The sequence below is a fragment of the Cololabis saira genome, chromosome 16 (genome assembly GCF_033807715.1).
Source record: "Cololabis saira isolate AMF1-May2022 chromosome 16, fColSai1.1, whole genome shotgun sequence".
Taxonomy (NCBI): Eukaryota; Metazoa; Chordata; class Actinopteri; order Beloniformes; family Belonidae; genus Cololabis; species Cololabis saira.
Genome location: NC_084602.1, coordinates 30887668 through 30908879, shown reverse-complemented (window position 1 = coordinate 30908879; position 21212 = coordinate 30887668). Strand labels below are relative to the sequence as shown.

General features: G+C 39.9%; 1 protein-coding gene across 1 annotated transcript; it reads right to left on the bottom strand.

Moving 5' to 3' along the window:
• Positions 1 to 535: 535 nt before the first annotated feature.
• On the bottom strand, positions 536 to 21169 carry metap1 (methionyl aminopeptidase 1). The gene is made up of 11 exons (XM_061743590.1): positions 21020 to 21169; positions 16388 to 16439; positions 16113 to 16222; positions 15944 to 16004; positions 8156 to 8247; positions 7970 to 8053; positions 5001 to 5139; positions 4222 to 4353; positions 3194 to 3337; positions 3036 to 3101; positions 536 to 1883 (listed from the first exon to the last, which is right to left on the bottom strand). Exons 1-11 carry the CDS (start codon positions 21134 to 21136, stop codon positions 1717 to 1719), a joined length of 1164 nt encoding a protein of 387 aa, XP_061599574.1. The 5' UTR covers positions 21137 to 21169; the 3' UTR covers positions 536 to 1716.
• Positions 21170 to 21212: the final 43 nt, after the last annotated feature.

Here is a 21212-nt window from a genome sequence, read left to right as displayed (position 1 = left end):
CGTGTGCACAGTGTCGATTTGACGCAGAACCATAACTCAGGCTTTAGTCTAAGATGGAAACTTCCCCAACAAGAACAGGGGTGTGGTTTCTTCTGAAGATTTCTGAGTCCGAGACACCTTAGACATCAACAAACATGACCCCTTCAAAAGAAGACAAAAAAAAAGATGAAAATGTGCCTATTAAACTGGACAACTCATAGTTCATTTATTAGCAGCATCACAGTATTGCAGTGTAAGTAATTTAAAAACACAGAGTTATGCTTGCAAAGCTACACTTGTGTATTTACAGAAGTATAGAAACCTCTATTTAAATTGTGATGAGTCCAATCCACTACTGATACAGTTCAGTTACAATGGGGGGGTTTACATGGAGGTAAAAACAGTGTCCAAATCAAATCTTAAATGTTAACTTTTACCATGGAGTTTAAAAAAAAAAGAAGCTTTTACTGAGTCATCTACATTAGGCTGGTGAATAAAGCCACTTTTGGGATTAAGGTTACCAATCCACTCAAAGACAAAGTCACCCACACAGAGCTACAGAAGAGTCATTTATTACTCCATTAGAAGTACAAAGATGGCAGAGAAACTCTGATCACATTAGTCCTCTGAAAATGCAGAAATAAAGCTCCGTGCACCAGGGGAATCCCCGCATCCAGGTAGCTGCAGAGTACGGTGGAGGGAGGAAGGGGGCGCCAGGTTTCACGCCTTTTACACACCCAGAAATGCACATGTTAAGGCTCAGTTTGCTGCACCAGAGTTATTGGAAATACAAGCCAATGCAGGAGCGTTTCCTCCGAGCAGAACAGACAAGTTCAGCACTTCATTTATTTCGACGCCAAGGCCGCCTCGTGATAAAGCCTCCTAATGACGACTGCTGACATACGCAACTGGCTGTGCACTACTAATAACCTCAGCCAGCATGTAATAATCAGGTTAGCGCGCTCGTCCCGGACACCTCCGCACATTAATAAGACGGCGACGTATTCTGATCAGCAAGGCTTCGTCAGAAAAAAGCTGAGGGACCTCTAAAGTTGGGTATTAAACACTTCAATGTAATGCTGTTTAAGTTTCATGTTTATTACTCAAAAAAAAGGTACATGCTAATTACTGATCTCTAAAAGGCGCTGGTGAGCAAATACTGAAACGTTCTCTGGAACCAGGTGAACTGATTTATAACGCTGCTGATGGCTTGGTGGAAGCGACACCGCCCCTCGCCCCCACGTCTGGCACTGCTGGCTCTTTACGGTCCGTCTCTGGCAGACGTACACGACTACGCTGAGCAGAGGCGGACAGGAAAGAGGGGGAGTGTGCTGCACTCGTGGTTCCACCAGCCACTGAAAGCTCTGGGCAGCGAGATCCAGATATCAAAAAACAGGCCTGATGTTGAACACGCTGGACACGGAGCCAGACCGATTCTTATAAATACTTTCTCGTTTCCTCCAGAGAATACAGATCTCACTAATAAAGCAATCCACATTTGATATAAGACACATTCAAGTACTTCCATTTATTTTTGCGGAACCGATATTTAATTCATGTAGAGCTGCAGCGTCGCTGAGCTCCGGGAGCGGCGCCTCTGGATTTCAAATGTCTGTCTGTGAGTGTGTGTGAGTGTGTGTGTGTGTGTGTGTGTGTGTCTCTAAGTGTACTTGTGACTCAGGTGTGTTGGATGACTGTGTCTGCAGAAGTCCAGTCCTTTGTGCGTTCCGGTTCCGTCTACATTTCGGACAGAAAGTGAGCGCGTCCGTTGTCCTCCAGGCGGCGGGTGAGGATGTCACAGCCGGTCTCCGTCACCAGCAGCGTGTGTTCGAACTGAGCCGAGCGCTTCCCGTCTCTGGTCACCGCCGTCCAGCCGTCAGGCCACGTCTCGTCCTGCCAGCCACCTGAGACACACACGCACACAGAAACACACACACAGAATCTTTGGCATGCTCTCCATCAATTAAACAGTTGTGGAAAATCCACCTCCAAGTCTCAGTGGATTCATGAGGAATTGAGTGATTTTAAGCTCGTAGTGACCCATTTTTTAAAGCATGACTGGATCTAACACTCATTTAATCCTCTATGACTGTTAAGAGTTTGAACTTTAAATCGTTTTAAACTCTGACCGGATGCTCAGAGAATTACACTTTGATGAGCCGAGGACATGTTTCTTTGTAACATAATACTACAATTTACTTACTCCTCTTACACTAAAATGTTTAAGCTATAATACAACTCAGAATGTGTATTGTTAATAAAACTAAAGAGCTTGAACTATCCAACTACAGTCAAAAAAGAAAGAAAAAGAAGAGATTACCACGCTAAAAGTCCGGTGTTAAGTATGATATACACCCCACTTGTTTCACCATGTGGTAAACGAGCAGTTATACTGAATGACGGCTCCAAAAACCTATGTTATGTAAAGTATCTTAAATGTAGGCCGAGCATACATGTGTTTTTAAAAAAGTGCATGTTTTTATTTATTTGTATTTGACCTGGTCTTTGTACGTTTTGACCGTATAGAAAAAACAATTCTCGTCAATTGTGTGAAATAAGACCTGGAAACAGGCATTGTGGCATAGAATTGTCAAATTGGTTTAATTCACCGTATAAATTGTTACAGATTACGTTTGTAATACTGTATTTGACCTGGTCTTTGTACGTTTTGACCGTATAGAAACGTAATTCTTGCCATTGTAAGAATGAGATGTACCTGCTGTACTCTACTGCCCTCACGTTTTAACAGCTTGTGCTTTTTATTATTTTACCTCTTTTCTTATTATTTTATTTGTTATTTACTGTTTAATTGTGTCTTGCTGCTTTTAATGTTGATGTAAAGCACTTTGAGTTACCTTGTGTTGAATTGTGCTATACAAATAAACTTGCCTTGCCTCAACAATGTTCGGCTTTGCAGCTGAAGTCATAAAAGTTGAGGAAGCATCAAAAAGTTGAGGAACGTCTCACGTGAATGTACAATTACTACTGATATATTTACATATAAACCTGATGGTGATTATGTCTTGAATTATTGCTTTCAGAATCTTTACACTCACCTTCACAAATCATGGGCTCGATGGTGAACACGTGGCCAGGTTTCATAACTCCAACTGCTTTATTTTCTGTGAATAAACAAAACAAAAAACATGCGGTTTGAGGGAAAAGACACAAATTCAGAGGTTACCTCTCAAGATTTCAGGTACGCTGCACTCACTGGCATAATGGGGCACGTTGGGGGCCGTGTGGAAGAGTCTGTGGATGCCGTGGCCGCAGTAGCTCCGCACCACCGAGAAGCCGTTGGCCTGGGCGTGCTTCTGGATGATGTTGCCCAGCTCTCTGTAGCGAACTCCGGGCTTCACTGCGGGGCGGTGGGGAAACGACCAGGGGCTGAGTTTACCATCCTGACATGCTTATGACACATTTCCTTTATTTACACAAACATTTCTAGCTCCTTTAAGTTTAAAACCAAACTGATAGCTGAACTGGAGTCTGCCTGGGCTGGCGTGACTGTTTCATCCATTTTTAAACAATTTACAAATGAGAAATCATTCATGGTGAATCGTTGCTCCCACATGTGCTTATTCCAAAACATCTTTATTGCTCAAATTACACTGACAGTTTCTCAACGTGCGGCCCATGAGCTGCACGGTCTGAGCAAAAGTGAGCAAAGTCAGACAATTACAAGATGTTCATATTTCTCATGTAGGTAGCAAAGATTGGTTTAAGATTCAGTTGAAACAATATCTTTTAAAATTTAATGAATTATGATTTGACATTTGGAAGGAACAGAATGAAGAATATTTGTTTTTACTTGTCATATATATATATATATATATATATATATATATATATATGTTCAAATAAAGGATTCAAAATCAGAAAGTTTGAATAGAATTACAGGTAGTGTAAACCCTATCAAACTAAAGGTGAAAAGTGGTCAAGAATTCTAAGATAAGGTCATTTCAGGCAGGTTTTGTTTATGAAGGTGTTTTATTTGATTTAATTTCTATGTATTTATGTCTGAGACTGATGGTTATTTAGTTATCCTCAGTGTTGTTTGTGACTAAGGAAGTCTATTATTGTTTTGTTTGTCATGTATAATGTATGTCTGTTATGTATTAAGTGTTAATGTGTGTGTTGTGTGTATGTCGGACCCCAGGAAGAATAGCTAATGCTGTTGCTAATGCTAATGGGGATCCTAAATAAAACAAATAAAACCAAGAAGAAAAGCTGAGTTCCTACCAGAGTCGATGGCTTGCATAAGGCATTCATATGTAGTCTGGACCAGCTTCTTTGCTCCTTCATCCACCTCTCCAACAAAGAAGGTTTCGTTCAGGTCTCCATGGAAACCGTTGTAGTAGACTGTGATGTCCACTGAGGAGAAGAGGGAAGACTGATGCTTTAGACTCGTCGTGTTAGATCACAAACTCAATTCTATTACGTTTAACAGAAAGGAGGTGAATGACCTGAAAACAGGATTTAAAAACAGTAGGTGCCAGCAGAATGCACACGTGCAAACAGGGTGGCCTTCTTTAAAAGAAAAAAAAAAAAACTGATGAAATTGGAAGTGCGAGTGTGCAAACTGAGACTTTTACCACTTAAGGAGAAATATAGAGAGCAGAGAATCTGACTGGCAAAGTCCCACTGGAAAAGGTTAATGAAACAATTTGTCTTGTCGGACCACGCGGCGAGAGGCGCCTTGCTGGAAAGTGCTCTATCAGACGCTCCGAGGGGAGTGGCGGATGGAGGACATTGCCTTTGCAGAAACATTCATAATAACGCTAAAATTGGCCAAACTCCTGCCGACAACATTTGACGATGCTGTGCCAACCAAACGCTGTGAAAAACATCCTCTTCCACTCTCATAAATAAAATGTTTTCATACATCCGAGCCAAGCTCAAACGGTTTAAATTGAGTGTTACGAGAGCAAAAAAATGACCCTGTTCCTGTATAAAACAAGGAGTAAAACACGAGAGCTGCCTTAATACACGTGTGGAGTGGTTTTGTGTAATGAGCACACCGTTGAGGATGTCTCCTTCTTGCAGGGGTCTTCGGTCCGGGATGCCGTGGCAGATGACTTCGTTGACGGATGTGCAGCAGGATTTGGGGAAGTTGTAGTAGTTGAGAGGGGAGGGGTAGCAGTTCCTCGCTGTGCAGGCCTGAACACACACAACATGCTGGTTACAGAGACGGCAGCAAGGAAACACAAACGCATCAGATGGGCGCAAGGACACAGTTTGGATTCCAATCACCTCTGCGTCTGCATGCAGGAACCACACAGGCTGAACTGCAACTTTTATACATAGTACAAGTAGGGCTGGGCGATTTTGGACAAAAATAAAATCCAGATTTTTTTTTATCTGAAAAAAATGTATGAGAAGTAGGACTGGACACAAAGTACGGCAGAGGTAAGTCACGCATACGTGGCCATGAATGTCACAAATCACACTGCAATCCATCGGACATCTGATGAGATCAGTTTAAAACCAAAGGTGTCAAGAAAGAGCACCAGATGAGGAAAATCGGGAGGATAAATCATCAGAAGACTGTGAATGTCAAACTGAATGTGAGGATTAAAACAGCAGAGGAGACTGGAAGTCCCTCTGTCTCACACCAGCACAATTAAAAAAAACCCTGCTTTGAATTTTATGAAGCGTCTCAGCTTTGTTCTGTAATAAAGATGATTCAACTTTGAAATTTCCAGATCCATCATCTTATTGCAGTTAGCAAAAAACAAAACAAAACAAAAAAAAACTAACCTCATTGTGTTTTTTAATCGAAACAGAAAAATAATCATTAGAATAATCATTCAATTACTCTTTAGATTAGTCGAATAATCGATAAAATAATTGCCACGATTAATTGTTTTAGGAATATTTGTTTCCCCCCAGCCCCAGCGGCGACGCACAGCTTGGGTTGCTGAGGAAGAGGAGGAAGAGGAGGCTCAGGGAGTATCAGACAGAGGTAGTGAGTTCTGACGCGCTGCCAGCAGGTAGAAAACAGCAGTAGATGCAGCCTGGAGGCATCTCTGATGGGAACTTGTCTTGTGATCGAAGGAAATGTTTTTCTACTGGCACAAATCATTTGTGTGGGATCTTATTTTGACACCTGATTTTTGTTTGACAATCCAAAAGAACTTGAGGCATTGCCTGCATTTCATAAAGTGTATTGAAAGTCTATATACCTTTGTTGTTAGCTTTGTACGTACGCTTTTGAAATTAACAATTAATTCTAGGCTATAAAAATGATTCGTTAAACATGTTTGTTGTTTTTCCTGCTCAGATTTTAAGTTATTGTGTCATTTTAGGTTCAGTGTGTAAATACAGTTGGTCAAAATGAAGAAATACCAGTAAATTCACACAGCTGAGGTTGTGCTGAGAGAAATGATGCAAAACAAAGCTAGGTAAACAGTTGTTGAGGTAAAATATAGGGGCTTATTTCAAATGTCATCAAAAATGACTCCAGTGTTAAAGGGTAAAAACGGGTTAGCTACAATAGCCTTTCATTTTCTGTTTGAAAAGCAATCGTAGTTTAAGTGTACTTCTGTTCGGGTTTTATCACTCAGACGGCTGTAAAAACTTATCCTTTGGTCTCTTCTTCTGGTCAAAAAGCCAGAATTTGCAGTAAATTATCTCTACATGAGCGGCTCTGTTCACTTGAAGGGTCTCTTCTGTTCTTACGCTGCATTGAGAGGGCAAGAGGTATACTTTAGTCATGAACATTTTCTTTGAAGCCACCATGTGAGCTTTTTGAGCACCTGCTTCTCGTTAGCCCTTTTTCTACTGCTTATAAAACCGTAGTGAACCAATACGCCAGTAAGTGATTTTTGATTTGTGTCCCCTTGAACTGTTCAAGAGCAGTTGGTCGTGCCATGTTGAGGTCCTCCGGCCTTTTAACGATACCCAGAGTTAGAACCAGAACACACCGTTCTCCCGGAGAAACTCTGGGCCGCAGAGACTGTTGATGTTTTATAAAAGAGGCTGAAGACTCATCTCTTCATGTTTTTAACTGGCTCATTTAACTCTTTATAATTTTTTATGCTAACCCCCATTTTTACTTGATCTTACAACTCTGTTTCATATTAATTTTAGTTTAGTTTATCTTGTTTTATTATATCATTGTTTTATCTCAATATTATATTTCAACGTTTTAGTCGTTATTTATGGTCTATTTTATACATTTTATTCTCTCAGGTTTTAATGTCTTGCTTTCATTAATAAGTTTTATGTTTGTTTAACGTTTTATGTAAAGCACTTTGTGTTGCATTTTTATATACAGGACTGTCACAGAAAATTTGAATATATAAAAGGATAAAGTTCTTTATTTTCTGTAATGCAATTTAAAAAAAAACAAAAATGTCATACATTCTGGATTCATTACAAATCAACTGAAATATTGCAAGCCTTTTATTATTTTAATATTGCTGATCATGGCTTACAGTTTAAGAAAACTCAAATATCCTATCTCAAAAAAATTTAATATTCTGGGAATCTTAATCTTAAACTGTAAACCATAATCAGCAATATTAAAATAATAAAAGGCTTGCAATATTTCAGTTGATTTGTAATGAATCCAGAATGTATGACTTTTTTTTTTTTTTTTTTTTTTTTTTTTTTTTTTTTTTTTTTAAATTGCATTACAGAAAATAAAGAACTTTATCACAATATTCAAATTTTCTGAGACAGTCCTGTATGCATGAAAAGCGCTATATAAATAAAGTTTGATGCTGCCACGCAGGTGTGGGATTGATTTGCAGCAATGTCTGAATCACAAGATCATCAATGTCCCTCAGTCTTCCTGCCAGAGTGTTCATCTTTCTCTATAAGTTTTAAGTATATAGTGTGTATATGGCACCAGTTTCAGTTCTCCGTTGGACGGTCATTTGGCCCCCGTATCATTATTGATTTTAGAATTGGCTTTTGCCCTTTACACACTTTGTTGAAACACAGCAGGCCAGGTTTTTAATCATATTTGTGTGTGTATACATACCAGATGAACAGCATGGTCGATTTCTTCTGTTGTGACGCCTGGTTTCACCATCATGGCTGAAATGTCCAGGACCTCCCGCGCCAGCTGCAAACAGCAGTTACGGTAAATGTTAAAACTCATCTGCAATAAATGGGAAAATCTTCACATGCAAAAACAATGACTCCTGGAAATATTCTAGTTTGTTACCTTGCTCACAACTCTCATGCTTTCGATGTCCTCCGGAGAGAGGATCTTGATTTGCGATGACCCCTTCAAGAACTGCTCGGACTCAGATATCCCTGAGGGACGACAACAAGGGCGGACAACTTGCATCACTCACACATCAATACTAAGTTGATGAACTCTTTCTGCTAAGAAGTTGAAAGAGCAGCTGCCGGCAGTCTATCAATGTCCTGGAGGGCCGTCACACAGCTGGATCCACACTCTCCCCATCGATTGCATTTCCTTTTCAAATGACAGCTGTATAAATGACGGGCTATTAAAAACAGCACAAAGCGTCAACATACTTTCTATTGATTCAACCGGTACACAATAAAAAAGGTATATTTTTAACAATTGCCCAAATTGGGATCAAAAGTCATGAAATTCCAAACTATCCTACTGGTTTTACCTTCTGGGATGTCTGACTCCTGGACGCTTCAGCAAATAATAAAAAAAAAATAATCAAATAACAAAATCAAATAACACATTTATTCAAACTCCAGGTCGCGAGTTTAAAAAAAAAAAAAGAAAGAAAAAAAACATGAAAGGAAAGTACAGGTTTGGAAAAAAGAAGCATTATTAACTGCAAAAGCGGCATCTACTCCCACAAAGCCAAGACTACAAACTAAACATTTCTGGTTCTTTGTGTGAAACTGCAATGAATGTTTTCTTTGTCCGACATAAAAATCTATTTTTGATGCATCAAAGTGACAGTGAAAGATGGCACATGTTGCGGAGCTGCGTCACGACTGCCACCCAGATCCTCTCCTAATGCAAAATCCTTGTTTTATTTCATACTGGTCACGATGTAAGTTTGGTCCGCTTGGCTGCACACTGCTGGGTCACCTAGATGCTCTGCTGTTGCTAGGTAGCAGGTCGCCTAGCAACCAGCCATCCGTTACCTGACAATCGACCAGGTAGATTGTAAAAAGACAATGGACCAAGCTTTAGATCACATGACCCATTGATTTCTGAAGAGCCGTTTCGAGGCCTCTTTTTCTTTGTATGGGCTGCAGCCATGTTTTGCCCTGTTGCCATGGAAACGTGCACCATATGTCAATCAAGCCAGCTCCTTCAGCTCCTATACGTTTAACATGTTGACTCTGCAGTGAGATCAAAGATTACCGTCACGTTTAGTCAGAGCTGGAATAAAACAAACGGCTGGTTGCTTTGCTAAGTGCAGTAGCATGACGATTATGGATGAGGAAGAGGTAACTGTTGCCACTGGCTGAGCCGACTATCAATCAATCATATTAGAAATACATTTATTGCCTCATATAAAGTCTCCTGGTGTAGTAAAAAAAAACAAACAAAAAAAAAAAACACCCCTGTAGCACCCTATAATGTAATAATTTCCTGAAAATGTAATAATGCCTGAAAATGTAATAAAATTTGCACTTAACTCAATCGAAAATTTAATAAAATCCAATAATGTAATAACTTCACCAATAATGTAATACCTTATTATGTTATTGGGAATTTATTACATGGTACTCAAAGTCTGCAATTTAACCCAATAGTCATTCTGGTGTTTCAAATCCAGTGTATATAACATTCTTAAATACTTAAAACACAAAATGTAGAACTCTGGACTGAAAATGAACATATATATTACATTATTTGTCAAGTATAACATTATCAGTTTTTGAAAAAAAAAAAGAAAGACCCACCTGAAAATGTAATATATTCCCAATAATGTAATAAGGTATTACATTATTGGTAAAAATGTTATTACAATATCAGTCAGGATATTTTATTACATTATTAGTGAAGTTATTACATTATTGGATTTTATTACATTTTCGATTGATTTAAGTGCACATTTTATTACATTTTCCAGGCGTTATTACATTTTCAGGAAATTATTACATTATAGGGTGCTACACAACCCTCTTGTGGGTGTGAAACCAAACGAGTGAGACTAAACTGTGTTTTTGAACCAGGCTGTAAATGTGTTTATTTGGGCTCCAACGTTGGATGATCTTATCATTAGAGTCAAAGGGGCCAGAGTAGCTATTGCAGCCAGCCTCTAGTGGGCAGTTGAGGAACTGCAACAGATCTAAGGTTAGCATGAGCCTCAACCAGGAAGTTAGATGTTTGCGGTTGGCTAGATCCAGGAGCGTTTGTCTCAGCTCCGGCAGCACACCTTCTGGATGCTGTTACAGCAGCAGTGGCTTAAATTAAATGTATAGATGTTTGAAATGTATGGACATCTTTGATTATAATTATTCTAGTAATGGTAAAAATTAAAAAGCATCACTGACTCGCATCATAGATCAGCAGAAGCGTGGGAGAGGAGGAAGAGAAAACCTTCAGAAAACCTAAGGATGACATCACAGGAGTTTGTCCAGTTCTTTTTATACAGTTTACACGTGTCATGCAAACCAAGTGCACCTCTAGAAGGACAAAACGGTATTCCAAGACTTGCTGGAGCACCTCCACTCTTTAAAAACGGTGCCATCAGCAGTTCTGTTATCAACACATGAGACCCGGCTTATCTCAGTGCTGTTTGTGCGTGTTAACTATCATCAGTTTTGTTTTCATTGTAGTTTGTATGGCAAGCCGTTTTAATATTTAACAGCTAGACTGGATATGTGTTGCAGATAGACACAATTCAAGACTTCCTAGTAAAAAAAACATTTCAGATATCTACAATTACATTCTTCCTATCCACAATTGTCATTTCAGATATCCACAACGTCATTATGCCTATAGGCATAATGATGTCACTTTTGCCATTCATGTGTGTGGGGTTTCTAATTCCAGATATCTACAATTCAGTTGCAGATATCCGCAATGTGAATTACGGATATCTGCAACTGAATTACGACTAGCTGTAATTCTAGTTTCAGATATCTACAATTTAATTCTGACTAGTCATAATTCTAGTTCAAGATATCTTGAATTCCTCTCAATTCAAGATATCTAAATCATCCTTTTTAGATATCTTAAATTAAGTTTTGACTAGTCAGAACGAAGTTGTAGATATCTTGAACTGGAATTACGGATAGTCATAATTTAATTGTAGATATCTGTAGTCAAGTTATAGTTATCTTGAAATGAATTTTAATTAGAGATATCTCAAATTGGAGATATCTTTAACTTCCATACTGCCTAGTCAAAATGTAATTACAGATATCTTGAATTAGAGTTTTGACTAGTCAAAATGACGTCATAGATATCTTGAATGACATTTCTGACCAGTCAAAATGCAGTTGTAAATATCTGCAATGTTAATTCCGGATAGTCAAACTTAGCCATTAAATGTTAAAACGCTTTGCCATAAGTTTGTGTGGTTTTGGTTTAGCATTACAACAAACGCAGCGGGGGAAGCACTGCCTTATAAGGGGATGTGTGTTTCAGCATGACAGCCGGCCACCATGAACATACATGTCTTCAATATTTACCTAGAACTGTCATCTCTTTGGCGATTTCAAAGAAATGTCAAATGCATAGAAATAGAGCTCTATGGAGGTTTTAGATTACAGTTCATTAGATGCCAGCAGATCTCTTAAAGAAGCACTCATTGATTGTATAAAGCCTCTGGCAGCGCTATGGTGCTATGAATAACTAGCTGCTCCTGCAGAGACTACACTACAGCTCCAGCACCTGAGCAGAGGAAAGCTGTGATGAGACTCACACTGTGGGTTCTGCAGAGCTGGGCAGCACCGCTGCTGTGACGAACGAAGAGAAGCACGAGTGGAGAGATGAGGAAAGCAACTGGTTATACACGTCACTGGAAAGGTGTGAAAAGGCCATACAAAAACACGTGCCGGTCAAAGCACGGGCTTCATTAACAAGTCACCGATCTATAATTTATTAACTCGAGAAGATGATTGTGGGATGAACATGAACTGTTGCCTAGCAACACAGACGTGAAGCAGATTTGTGTACGAGTCAAACACAGCCCCTTCTTTTGCCAGAAGAGTTCAGTGTGAGCGAAATAATCAATTCAACTTACTCACGCGTAGATCAACCTGCTCAAATCAGAGGAGAATTGTGTAAAAAAATATTGTGCACAAATTATCTTTGCGTCTTCTCAATGGTCAGGTCTGCTTTTTTGTGGTTTATTTATGGTAACTACCAATGTTTCATGATGTAAAAGAGAATGTTCAATGTTGGTTTTAACAAATAGCAGAACAGGGGAGATATGTTAGGAAACATTAGCCTGCGACAGTTGTGCATCACTCGCTGATCCTAGGAGAATAGGAAAGACTGTAACCATGACTACCTGGGTATGGATATGTGCAGTCAGATGAGGATGCAATGGTTGCTATGGCTCCGCAATGAGTGATTTTCCCAGAAAAATAGATGTAAAGTTAAGACAGCTTAGGATTTTCAGAATGTGTGAAAGAAGCAGATTTGGTTATTTTGTTTTTTTAAATACACGACTAAAAGCATGTTCACTTTTCCAGATAATAAAAAACACCACCACCTACAGCAGGCTGAGATAACATTGAGATCTTAGTGGAGTGTTTAACAGAGCAAAACCTACTCCAGGTTCAGGATTTAAATATGAGCTTTGAAACAAATGCAGACATGGGCAGATCTGTTGGCACTCTCCCATTACAGAAAGAAAAACCCCACAGAGAAATAAGTTGTGGTTCAACAAAATCATTAACACAAACAAAAGTAGTGCTGACTTTCTATCCCGTTAAACAGACTGATGCAAGCTTGAAGACATTTCTGATGCAAATTACACAACACTCTTTAGTTTAACATGTCCCTGTGGTCAAATTGTTTTACATCTTTTTCAGGAGGTACCAACTACTTTGACCAGGCCAGTTTCATTCATTCACTTGTTTGTTTTTTTTAATGTTTCTGCTGAACCAAAATTCAAAAGCCAAGTCTGATTTTCATCAGTTGATCTTTTAAATCATAATTTATTATAGCATTTGTCAAGTTATTTTAGTGTCCATTGTGGGTTTTTCTTTTTTTAATTGAAGGTGCCAACAAGTTTGCCCACATACATATTTAGATACGATATTTTTAATAATTGTTATTTCTTGAAAACAAAATACAAAAATAGTTACATTTACTGTGAATATTTATTAACTACCGTATTTTCTGGACTATAAGCTGCACCTGCATACAAGCCGCATCCGCTCTATTTAAAAAAAAAAAAAAAGATATGCAAGCCGCAGATATTCATGTTGTTAGATTAGATATACTACATGTACTGAACGATTTTGAACTGTAAATGATGTACATGTTTGTACCTAAATAGATCCTTTCCTAACAGTGTCTTTTAACACGGCAGCAACTTTGCTGATTAAAATGGGACAGAACCAAGAGAAAATAACAGGTATTTATCTATCTGTTTGAAATCTGCTTCTACCTACTTCTATCTGCTAAAGAAGAAGTAGCGTATTCTTCTCAGCATTTATTTTGTCTTAGTGTTGATTCTAATTCCGGTTAGAGCGCCCCGAGCGGTGGAAGAAAAATCCACAGAATAGCCGCACCTTTGTATAAGCCGCATGGTTCAAAACCTATGAAAAAAGTAGCGGCTTATAGTCCAGAAAATACGGTATATCACTTTAACTTCGTTCCATACATACAGACCAATCATTTTATTGGGGGTCTCCTAGAGGAGTTATGCACACTTCCATGTTAAAAAACACACTTTTCTCATAATGTACATCGTCGTTCGCAGGCCAGTGATATCTTCCGTCTCAACGACATTATAAAGCTCCACTGGCCCAGAAAAACATTTACAAAAAGTCCCTAAATCCCTCTGCAATAACCGCTCTGAACAGTCATGGATAAGTACCGAACAACCCTTACTTTTTATCTGTTCTTGTTTTAAACTGTTTTTACTCCTTGGATTTCATTGTTGGAATTTAGGTGTGCTCTTGTTTTTCATGCGTTTATAAAGTGTTATGAGTGGAAGGTTTTTCAGCCCTATCAACAAGCACATTTCTGTCACTTCTTAACAAATGTCTCATTATTTTTAAAGCTCCTTCACTTTAGGCAGGGTCTACTCTGGTTGGCCTGGGGATTTATCCCCTCAGGGGTGGATTTGGGTCATCCCACCGACTCAACTGCTCTCCACTTTGTGTGAAACTCTTGAACCGACATCCCAGACATGTCAGTTCACCTGTATATTCATGCAAACTGATAGCACCTGAAAACACCTACGATGTTGCACACTAACACGCCGAGACCGGCTCTCAACAGCTCACAGCTGCGTTACTGAGCCTTAAACATGACCCAAGAACACCAATGATTAAGACTTCAGCTACACAAAAGAACAGCCTGTTGACAATGTAGTCACTAGGTGACTTTTCATCTGTCCCTTTACATAAGGAAAAAAAAAACAAAACAGAACACCACAGCCTGTCTTTATGGTCTCCTCAAAGGATGGGTTTCAATAACCTTATGTAAACTTAATTATTGCACTAAAAGTAGAACATTCATCAAGAACCCCCTTCAGTAACAGTTGTTGGTATAAGGGGCCCCTCAAGCATACATTTGGACATATAAATTAAATCCCACATGTTCTGGGGATATCGGGACAAACAAAGACATCTGCAGGTAGTCGCTCCACTACAGCATTTAACTGGACTCCTTTCTTTTTCCCATTATACATGAATGTGACAATCAATTCACCAACTCTGATACGATAGATGACATTAACACCTGATTCAGCTTGTTGGACTTTATATTGCTTGGCTTCTTCCAGTATTTCGGGTCAAAACCCAGGGAAAGAACTTATGCCCAGAGTGCGAGGGCCAGTTCCAGCCCCCTATGAACTTCATTAGCTAGACTTCAGACACATTCACTGGGTGCCTTTACATTCATTTTAAAAACCACAGTTGCAGCCAGACTCATCTAATAATTTAGATTTAGAACGTCTTGTTAACATACAGCGCTTTTCCACTAGTATCTACTCAGCTCGACTTGACTCGCCTTTGCGCTTTTCCACTAGGGGTCTAACGTGCCGAGTAGATACTTTTTCTCCAACTACTCTGGCGAGGTTCTAAGCGGCTGAGTTGGCTGCATCTGACGTCATCACACTACAGGCCACCGATTGGTCGGGGGGCTGGAGTCAGACGTCTGAGTCAGAAGGCGGAAAACAGCGAAAGAGCAACTCTGACGGCGGCTTCTTCTTCATTTTATTCGACAGGCAATGGCAGCGTAAAAGTCTGTTTCATGATCCAACTCTGAGGTGCAGATGTTCATAAACCTGGTGGCTGAGGAGAGAATTAAAAAAGGGATCTAGACGGGTGATAAGGAACGACCAGATCCACCAGGAGCTCTGTCACTTCATAGCTGCTCGCGGCTCCAGCTGATTTTTCAGCAGCGTCGAGGCAAACTAAAAAAAAATGTAAATGCCTCGCTGCTTAAAGCTTCTCTCACTCTCATTTTTTAACTTGATATCGAACACAAGCCACAGACCCAGCAGCACATATATCATCTCCTCCATGTTCTACATCTTTAGTGTTGTCTTCTTCGTTTAGATCACACAATCAACTACGTCACAGCAGCTTCACTCCAACTCTCCTACTTCTGCTCCAGGTGCTGAATTGTTATGGAAACTTGGCCGAATTGAGTCAAGCCGAGCTGAGATGAGTAGAGCAGAGTATGTACTAGTGGAAAAGCGCCAATACTCAATCATATTCTTAAGATAGGCGTTTGTTTTACAACAGTGTGTTGCTGAGAGCAGAGCTTGGAAGAAAACAAATCTATGTAACCCGTCTACGGTAAAACGAACGTCACGTTTTCCAAATGAGTCATGAGGCATCGAGACTGGACAGAGTTATTCCTGGTTACCTCTGAGATGGTCAGCATAGTCCGGTCTTTGGATGCCACTTGGAACATGCCTCATGGGAGTCTAGCAGAGGGCCAAGAAGACACGATCAGAAACAGATTCCAATCAATCACCAATATATTGTGTAAACAAACAGAATTAAATGAATAAGCAGAATAAAACAAACGTTACCAGTGGGTAGTGAGGGTGTAGTTTTCCTGTGTAACGATAGCCCGGCCACGGGTCTGTGTTGATGTCCGTCTCCACACCATTCTTGTTCTCATTTTGGTGCTTCTCATCCTCTAAGAAGAGTTCAAAACAAAAAAAGAAAAAAATTATTCACCACCAATAAGCTGATGCTTTAAAAATGACTCGGTACAGTTATTAAAAACCTTTGAAAACTTTGTATTATTGTAAACCTACATATAAATATCATGTAAATATCGTCAATAATTGATGATACCTACTTGCTTTTTTGTGCAGCAGCTTGTGAGAGGCCCAGCTCCCCTTAAAACATTCCTGGAGAGAGAAATGTCTGGTATTATCAACTGTTCAAACTGTATTTCAAGGTACACCTCAATCTATTTCACCTGAAAACAGCAGCAAAGTTATTTTTGGTTAATCTACATCAGTGATCCTTTCAGTGACCCTGCCTGAGGGAAGGTCACCTCCTGGGTTTAACAAAGCAAATAAGTAAAGAGCGTCCCTTTAGAAAAGCCCTGCAGTGATTAATATGTTTCAGTTATGCAACTGTAACTGATGCACAAGTGCTTCTCATTCTTCCAACATCCAAGTCAGAAGAGACGCCCCGAGGTCATGGAAAACATGTCACCTAGTTTCAGAAGGGACAACTAATTGGTCTGCATGAAGCAAACAAAACAAAAACCTAAGGGGATTGATGGAAGTACTAAAATCTGGTGATAACATCCAGAGAGATGGTCCTGAACCAACATGTGTTTGGTTATTTGCCTCGACGTGACCCGGCAATGAACTGACGACCCGTCTGTAGCGTTTTCAGGTCTTTCACCCAAAATAATGGGAGATCACTTAATGAGGAGTAGAATAAACATGTACATCTGTTACGCTAATCAGAAAAAATGGTTTCAATATGCAAGAGAGCAAGACTGGATCTTGGCTGTAGCACATGAAAAGGACTGTGGTCTGATGAGTCCAGATTTATCCTATTTCAGAGTGATGGCCATATAAGTGCAAGAACAACGGCAGATGAAGTTGTGCACCTGTCATGGCCTGTGCCTGAGGGGGCAGTATTAGCATCTGTGGTCACTTCACTGAGTCAAGTCTAAGTTTAGCAACGTTGTTTGCACAAAAAAAATGAAATCAGTTCAGCTGACTACATCAAACTCTTTCAAACTGTGAAAGAGGTTAAAGGAGAACGATGCATCATTTTCACAGATGATGCAGAGACTTGTATGAAGAGAACTATGCAGTAAAAACTCTGCCATGCAACTTTAAATTTTAAGTCGGCATAAGGAGAAGCAATGGCACGATTGAGTAAACCAGCAAGCATCTACCAAAGCATTATGGTGGCAATATTATGGGAAATCCCACCAGGAAAATGCTGACATGCTCATTACGCAAAGCTGTGGTTTCCCGGAGGTGGCTCAAATATTGCTAAAAATAACATTAAAAAAAAAACAAAAAAAAAACCTTAAACATTTTAGAGCCATCATGTGAAAGAGCATACGTTTATCAAGTTATAGACAAGGAAGGATGTACTTTCCCTTTCAGCAATGAGATAAATTCCCAAAAGAAAACCAGAAACCCATAGCAATGACAGACAAAACCATGTTTTGATTTATTGTCCCCATTGATGATGTTGGGATTATATTGCATAACTAAAAATCTGGAGAGACGTGGTAGAGTTTTCCAGGTTGGAAATACAAAGCTGCTCTCTTCAAATGTAATGATTACTGGTTATGTAATGTTTCATGTCAACAGAAAGAAGTGAAGACGATCAGCTTCATGACCCCGAGTTTTGAAATGTCAAAATGCAAATGCATTTGAATCCCTTTATTTGACATATATTATTAATTTGATATTAACTTTTATTTGTCCATTTGAAAAAATAATAAAAATAACAAATGGTATTGGGGCAGTACACAATACCAGCTAATACCCAAAACCCTGGTGTCAAATCAGTTTCGGAAACAGCACAGTAAAATCTTGGGGTCAACTTGCAAGTCTAATGATTATGGCAACTGTGTTATGTTTACAACAAAAATAAACTGCACTTAATTTTTGAATTGACTATAATTAACTCAAACTGACAGACTGCAGTAAAACTACCCCCCCTCCTGGACAAATGTTGTAAAGACACAAACTGGTTTTCACATAAGCAGAAAACTACAGCATTTGCATTGTCACCTAGCTATCAGATACATATTTAATCTGATGGCACCAGTGCCATCATCACACATCAAGCATTTCAGATGCGAAGCAAAAACATTTCCAAAAGACCATCTCGGCCCATGTCCTTAAGCATCTTTTCCCCTCCCAGCTTGAGTGCATGACAGTTCAGATGCTGGAGTGGTGACCATTGGTTGGACACTACTTTCCATGTTGTACTGACGGTTACACCGAGTGCTCCGTGTAGGGATTAACTATTCTCACTGCATATATGGACAGCGCTACAAAATATCAACCACAGAATGTAGTGGACTGTATAGTGATGACTGGGTGAATTTGGACAAAGCCATGGATTATCCACCAGAGTCCAGAACTCAACCTCGCTTGTGATCTTTGGGATGTGCTCCCATCATAAATTAAAGAGCTTTTCCAAAAAACAACGCAACACAAGATGGAATTAACTATTATTTCATCAGGACCAAAACTTCACGCCATAAAAACAGTTTCTTTCTGACTGCAGCTGACCTCGTCGACAAGGCCCCGGACCCCTCTCTCCCCCGTCTACCACAGACTGGTCCCCTGGCCCATTCTACGTTACATTAACGTAAAGACACTTCTGACCTTAGGCGTCACATCCTGGGTCACCTCTGTACAGACTCATTACTCCGGCACCAACATGTTGTACATTTTTTCTATTAATATTATTTGTTCTTTTGTATTGCACCAATCACCACAACAAATTCCTTGTTTGTGTTAAACTACTTGGCAAAAAAAATATTTTCTGATTCTGATTCTATTTTGCATGAGCGTTTCAAAATGCTGCCAAGGTGAATGCACACAGCATCCAATGCTGAAGGTGGTCCAACCAAACAGTGTATAATGTATGACTTTTTTGATCCTGGCAGTGTGTGAACAAAGTATGATCTGATGGGAGAGAGGTGTGGATGGCTGACAGCATGGAGAGACAGGAGGTCCAAACACTACAGAGCAGTCAGGCTGAAGAGGCAAAAGTGCAAACACAGCAAAGATCTCTGGAGTGAGATACCAGCGCAAACTCGTCACTCAAGCCAACTGCTTCTACAGATTTGGACAGAAACTTTACTAACTGTAATTAAAACACGATCCCTTGGCAAGAAATGGAAATTATCAAGAAGGGTGTGGGAGGGAGATGGGTGCTGCACATAAAACTAAAAATAAAGTTTGACTTGCATGCTTTTATAACCAGGCAGCCAACTCAAACCCATGTTCAGCTGATTGCCTTGATACTACACAAATTAACTTTTGTATCGATAAAATAATCGCGGGTTTAAATATTCACATTTATGAGGAAACACTTGGGCACCAGGATGAGGTCAAACATTATGGCATAGAATTAACTAACATTAGTTAGTTTATTTGTCCACAAGTGGAGATGTGTCTTTTGTCTCATAATACTAAAACAACAGTAACGTGACACAGCAACAAACATTTACACGCAAAACATCTCAGTGGCAAAAAAGGAGGAACAAAAAGGGCATATACATAAAAGACAAGTCTACCGAGACATGCCCTCATTCAGAGCCTTAATGGAGTTGGGAATGAATGAGTTTTTAAATATGTTACGGTTAGGATCATTTACTATCCTAGCAGCTTTTTTCCCCAATCACTTCCTTATAAATACCACTTAAGTTTCTTTGTGTCTTCCCTATTATTTTTGAGGCTAGACTCACTATTCTTTGTAGCTTGCATCTATTTTTTGTGTTAAGGTTGCCGTACCACATTGCCATGTTAAAGGTCAAGATTCCCCCTATGAGGTTCTTATATAGACAGTCTCCATAATCTGCTTGCTCACACTAAAAGAGTTGAGCTTGCGTAGTAAATGTAGCCGTTGATTACAAGATTTAAAGATGTGGTAAGTGTAGATTGCTGTCAATAAAGGTACCTAAGTATTTAAAGTCTCCTACTACCTCTACAGTGTGATCCTTGATTGTAAGGGGCTGCACAGGATCTTTTTCCAACATGACCAGTTCCTTTGTTTTCGTCACATTAAATCTCCAAGAAGCTCAAATCACACCAGTTCTGGAGAGAAGACACATGTCCTCTGTACGTGCTCTCACCAACTGCATCCCCCTTCTTAAGTAGAGCAACCAGGACTTAAACAGACTACACTTCTCTTGATCCAATTGGAACTCATTTGTGTACAATGAGAAAAGTAGGGGTGATAAAATAAAACATGCAAGTCTTAAGAAGTTTACACCGCCACAATCTGTTGAATTAAGACAGGTCAGTTTAATAAAGCAAAAAAAAAAAAAAAAAAGCATTGAGTTTGAGTAATTTGTGGAGCTTTTATGTTTGATCACTCCCTGCAGCTAAACCAGCTAAACATTGTGCATTGGCCTCATGTTACCTGGGTCATTTCTTACAACCACATTGTTTAAAATTAACAGCCTGCATAGTATGACACAGCCAGAAAACGTTTGCTAAAATGTAACAGGGAGGTTATTACAGATTTATAACCACATTTGTAGCCTGACAGCTACAGTAGCCACCTCGTGAAGCCTGAATTATGGTTATAAATCGACGCAGAGCCTACGGCGTATGTTACGCGACGACGCGCACCGTACACCGTAGGCTCTGCGTCGCTGTAACGCGCAACCAAAAATCACCCTTGAAGCGACACAGGGCCCCGGCATGTGGCTGCTGTTGTCATTCAAACTGGACAAGCCCCCCCACAAAAACACCCACAAATGTACCTGCGAGCAGAAAAAGGACCCTTCAATGCCGAGCTTGATGCAGGTGGGGCACTGGAGCTTGGCTTCCTTGCTGCAGCCGTCTGTCTCACACTCCCTGCTGGCCTCGGTGCTCGCCATGCCTCCGTCTGCCGGGGGGGGGGGGTGGCGGAACGACGGAACAGCCGCTGCCGGGGCCGGCCCCGCCTCACGGCGC